The sequence below is a fragment of the Lolium rigidum genome, chromosome 2 (genome assembly GCF_022539505.1).
Source record: "Lolium rigidum isolate FL_2022 chromosome 2, APGP_CSIRO_Lrig_0.1, whole genome shotgun sequence".
Lineage (NCBI taxonomy): Eukaryota > Viridiplantae > Streptophyta > Magnoliopsida > Poales > Poaceae > Lolium > Lolium rigidum.
The window spans coordinates 232714337-232719725 of record NC_061509.1 but is presented as its reverse complement, the minus strand read 5'-3'; the positions used below and the strand labels follow the sequence as shown (position 1 = coordinate 232719725).

General features: G+C 42.9%; 1 protein-coding gene across 1 annotated transcript; it reads right to left on the bottom strand.

Annotated features, from left to right (window-relative positions):
• Window positions 1-213: 213 nt before the first annotated feature.
• On the bottom strand, window positions 214-4663 carry LOC124693115 (putative methyltransferase-like protein 7A). Its single transcript, XM_047226570.1, has 6 exons — window positions 4457-4663; window positions 4252-4347; window positions 2620-2838; window positions 2427-2523; window positions 611-673; window positions 214-496 (listed from the first exon to the last, which is right to left on the bottom strand). The coding sequence occupies exons 1-6, from the start codon at window positions 4661-4663 to the stop codon at window positions 303-305; spliced, it is 876 nt and encodes a 291-aa protein (XP_047082526.1). The 3' UTR covers window positions 214-302.
• Window positions 4664-5389: the final 726 nt, after the last annotated feature.

Sequence of the window (5389 nt, the reverse complement as noted above, 5' to 3'; positions counted from 1 at the left end):
GTTGACAGCTTCCTCTAGATGCATTGCTTTCCTTAGTTCTAGCTCTAGTTAGTTGCTCTTCTTTCCTTTTCCTCTCCTCATATGTACACAACTCGTGCATACTGAATTTTGTAAAAAAATCCAAACATCACTCCAAAATACAAGCAATAGAATACTTCTGCTTTTCTCTAAAAAAAGGAGACATGGGCTGCTTTTTGCACAAGAGGCTGCGCCTGCAACCATCGTAAGTTCTTTCAAAATAAACCATATGGGGTCACTGTACAAGAGGGGGAAATTCCTCAAATAAAAAATAACTGAACATGTCATTTACAGGCTACACCATAAACATGCGGGCTAATGATATATGCAGATGACAGGCGCACCGCATGCAGGCTCAAGCTTGAGAACCCAGCTTCCTCAATATTTTCAGCTGTTTTCCTTGTGAGGTGGCACCCGTCAGCGACAAATTGCTGAACAGGATCAAGGGCCCTTTGCACGAACTGCAGGAAGGAACCATCTACGAACGGACAAAATGAGCAGGGGGTCACGAAATGCACAGTGATACACATCTTCAACATAGGATAACCAGTAACCATTAGCTATCAAAGGTTATGTTAAAAGCTGGAGATACCTTGTGCGGCAACATGCTCAATGAATAGGTAGAGACCACCTGGCTTTAGGACTCTCTTTATTTCTGCAGAAGTTAGTGCCCATAGTTGTTCAACAAGAAAAGTATGTTGTCCGAGTAAGGAGGAAAGACAAGAAGGATGAGACGAATATCTTAAACCATGTTGAGATGTCTTTCAATATAAGGTGGAAAAGAAAGAAAAGATGCAGATGACAACACAAGTACGACTTCAGTTAACACTTAACACAAAAGAAAGAGTTACACATACGAAAAACTTCGGTATCAAGCCAATAACCTCTACTCAGGTTTTTCTAGTGGAAGCAGTTTCACATCATAGGGAAAAAAGACAGGTGTACGTTATGCATAAAAACGGAAGGCAAGTGTGATCTTCTTTATTCGAAATGGAGGGAGTGCCCCCCAGCATCTGCAAGGCAAGTCTGACCTGCAGTATTTATTTATATGGACAGCAACAAATGTAATGCCAATACAACACACATCATATTTCAGTTACGCAAACGGTACTCCTAAGGGAAAGGTAATGACTTAACTAGACAGGAATGATGACATAAAAAGATAGTCAATTTACCGTTGAATTACTTTTTGCTACTCATTCCCTGGATCTCTGGTTGGCCTATCTGGGTGACTCAACACTACGGACAACATGGTTTTCAAGGCTTGGTGCTCAGACAAAGGCTTTGATCTTTGCCCAGCAGTGGACTCGATCCATCATTTAACTCTTCACTACAAATATTTTCTAGCTGGCTGTGGGACAAGCTTGGCCTAACGGAGCAAGCTGCTGCTTCTAGCACAATTGCTGAATTTGCAGAGCAGGCCAGTGGCAACGCAAACTCTGAAACTTGGTTCATCTGCTTCGTGGCTTGCTTGCTGGGACTTTGGAAGCTAAGGAACAACATGGTTTTGAACAAGTTACAACACACCCACAACTGATCAGAGCTATCACGGAGGATCTAACGGTTTGGTCATGTAGATCAACCAGAAACAAAGACAGCATATTGCAATGGGTCATGGTTTTGCTAGCATAGGTTTTTGTTTTCTCCCCCCAATTCCCTGTCTGGGTTGCAGATTCCCCATCCTCTCTCTCTAGTCTCCGGACTCTTGTAGGTTGTAACCATAAGGTAGAGGTCTCATCTACCTTCTTTAATGCTCAAAAACTTTTTTATAGAAGTTGGCCACAACACAAATGTGGAAACTCAACTTTTTGATAGAAGTTGGCCACAACACAACTGTGGAGCACATTAGCCCTACATCGAACATTTTATCCAGTTACTTTTTTCTTTGCCGTTCCCAAGAGGCGGTGGCCAAGGCCCAAGGATACCTTCAGCGGGCATAGATGAAGATTCTGTAGTCTGTACTAGGCTTTGTGCCGATTAGTGTGCTCTCTTCGGCAGTTCACTTCTTATTTTCAGTTGCTTATATTAGCTATCCTCGTGTTTCGTATTTTGATATATCTTGTAGCTTTGGCAGGGTTTTCATAAAACTTTTGTAATAATCCTTTGGCATGTAGCAACACAGAGGTCCAGTACTTTTGTGCCAAAAAAGATAAATATATTCTTTATTTATGTTTAAATATTGTATTGCATCAATAGAGGAAAACTCAGTTACCACTTTAACCTTACATAAAGATATTTCGATTACTTAAATTAATGTTTTTGTCGGTTGGATGATGATATGATGGTACAGAGAATTTGTCCTTTTGGCGCTTTCTTAGCCTATATGAATGCCTTAAGAATGTATCGATCCAAAGTTAACATATGACATAAGTTTCGAAATCACTGTTGCAAAGATGAGCAGTTATTACCTCTCAGTGCCATATTTGTGTCCTTCAATGAACACATCACTAGTGTGCCAATAACTGCATCCATTGAATTGTCCTCTGCTGGCAAAGCTTCGCCGACCTAAGCAGAAGCAAGCATAAAAACACAGTTCTCATCCTGACAGAAAACATAGTATAGACACCCAGTCCACAACTACAAGGCACCATATGTCCGTACCCCTCTTCTGAAAGTGAAGTTTGATGATGGAAGTCCTGTGGAAATTGCTGCTGCTCTAGAATAATCCTCCATGTACCTGTTAGGATCCACCCCAATTACTCTTACCCCATCAGCACTTGCGTAGTACTTTAAGTTGGGGCCCGTTCCAACACCAAGCTCTAGAATGTTCTTCCCCTCAGCAGACAATTGCGAAAAGAGGTTCAATTTATACTCCGTAATCTGCAAGCTTCACCAAAGTCAAATGTTTAGTGAGATAACAGCACGTTGTAAATATCACATCTCTGCTCCTGAACAAATACAATTAGAGATTTTACAGGAGGATATTACTGATCAACTAATGATCATGAACATTAACAAGTTACAGCAACAGCACTGTTCAATTGCAGAATTGCTCATTTACGTTTCTTCTTGGTCTGGACCACATAAACAAAGACTGAAAGCTACAGTGAAGAGGGGCAAGCTTACTTATCCTGCTGGCCACTGATGCATTTCACAGGAGACAGGGCTGGGGTCCCATGATTCTCAGGATCACCAACGACGGAGATGAGGTTGGATGAAAAAAAGAATTGCTGTATTTTTTTGAAGAATACAAACCAAAGGTTGTATGTCATTTCATTATGGTTAGAAAGGAGTTGAGTCTACTCCTCCCCTCTACCTGCTGAAACCTCCCGTTAGCCTCCACAGCGAGATGTCATCGATAGTCAGCTGGAACTACTTGCAGTAACACGGAACTATGCCGATCAGAAGTTCTAGCATTTTGCTCCAGCCAGATGTGGCATAATCCTGCCATTGCCACAATGGGTGCTATTGTCTGATTGCTTTCTTCAAGCAGGGCCATATAACCTTTTTCTCTATAAAAAATGAGGTTCAGTCCTTCTCCTCCTTATGCATCTGCTAGGAATTTAAGGTTCACCAGTCTCCGACGGTATCATTGATGGAGGGGACGATACTGGAGAACCCCATCGTCCACCACAGTCTGAACCACAATAAACGAGCGAAGAGACACTGAACCATGAGCTGATCTCTTGTTTCCGGGCACTGATCATAGAGGGACATAGCGGCGACCTGGGCAGACCACGGCGTTCCAAGAATTTATGTATGTTGGTTGAGTTGAAGCTGTTTATCTGGATTCCAGTTATTCTATGCTCAAGTGGTTTCACTAATTCAGTTTTGTTGGCTGTTTTGGCGACAGGATGAGCAAAACCTTGTAACAGGTTGTTGAGCTAGATGTTTTCTATTATGCTTTGTGGTTCTATGTTGCTGTACGGTAGTGGTTTATTCCTATGATCGTTGGCAGAGGCGTGGTTATGGAGAATGATGATGTTTCTGGACGAGGGACAAAACACTGTTTTCAAGATATGATAGGATTCACAAGTTCAGATTTTTGACGGTGAACAGCAGGAGCTCTGCTTATGCATTAAAGAAGGGGGAACCAAATTTACATGAAGCTGGCTCAAAAGAGCAGCGGCACCAGAAAAGAAAAACTCAACACTTAACACTTGTCACCAACTCACCACACGCAAAGGACTCCCAGAGTACACACCAAGTTCAGTTATCATATTGTGCAGTCAGATATGAAACTGAAATTGGGTATGATCCCGTTGAATTAACATAGAGGGAAATTATGTGTACCTCGGCTTCATATGATGCCATGCCTTTGTCCAATGCCGTCGCGTAAAGCTTCTCGTACCAGCCCGGCCTCGCTGGGTGCACCCGCTCAAGCATGACCTACACAAAGCCAAAGCAAGTAAGTAAGTAAGTGATGAGAAGTTCTGGACGCCATCAAATCGACTTTGCAGATGGTGACGCGACTGAGCTGCGTTGCTATGGAGCTCACGTCGGGGTCGATGGGTGGGGCGGCGAGGCACGGAGGATTGGCGAGATGGAGCAGGCCGGCGGCAGAGGATGCACCGAGGAGGTGACGCCGGCCACAGCGGCAGCCTCCAAGGAGAGCTACAAGGGTGCCTCTGGGGCGGGGTCTGGGTTTAGGATGGGAGCGGCGGCCGGGGACGGCGATCGCCGGGAGCGCGACGAGGCACCGCATGGCGGAGATATTTGGGAATAGGAGCGAGGAGTACGTAAACCGATCCCGAAGGCGTAAACTAGTATGCCACCGTTGCATTACCGGCATAACTAAAGCCCATATAAATTAGGGCCCAGCCCAGTAACCTCTGGAAAGCCTATCTCCCGAGTCTCGACAATATCCTGTGGGCTTTAGCGGATGCGTGCACAGTTCCTCATAGCTGGTACATTGGCCATTGACCCATTGTAGCGTCTACAGTTATTTTCTTTTTTTGATCAAATTGTAGCGCCTGACTCTCAAAAAAAAAAAAAAAATCAAATTGTAGCGCCTACAGTTCTGTAGTTTACTCTAACACGAATGATGTTTTAAAAAACAATGACATAACTGATTCTTCAAAAAAAAGAAGAGACTAGCTGATCAACAAAGGCAGGTCTACCTCTGAATTCTGTTCTACGAAAAAACATAGCAGTGTCCACATAGTTTAAAATAGAGGGCTATTTCATTTGGCCGCGATATTGTCGGAGGCTATGAAAGGCTATAGCCGTACTATAGCGGGCTATTTAACGTTTTTTTCAAAAATTAATATTTCAATCATATCTTAGTAAAAAAGAGGAAAACTATGACTCAAACATGATTCGTGATACAACTTATTTAACTATTCAAGGCAAACAAGTATTCAATTATTCAACTCACAAGTTTTATCTAATCATATTGAACGCAAATTTAAAAAACAAGAAATTACAAAGA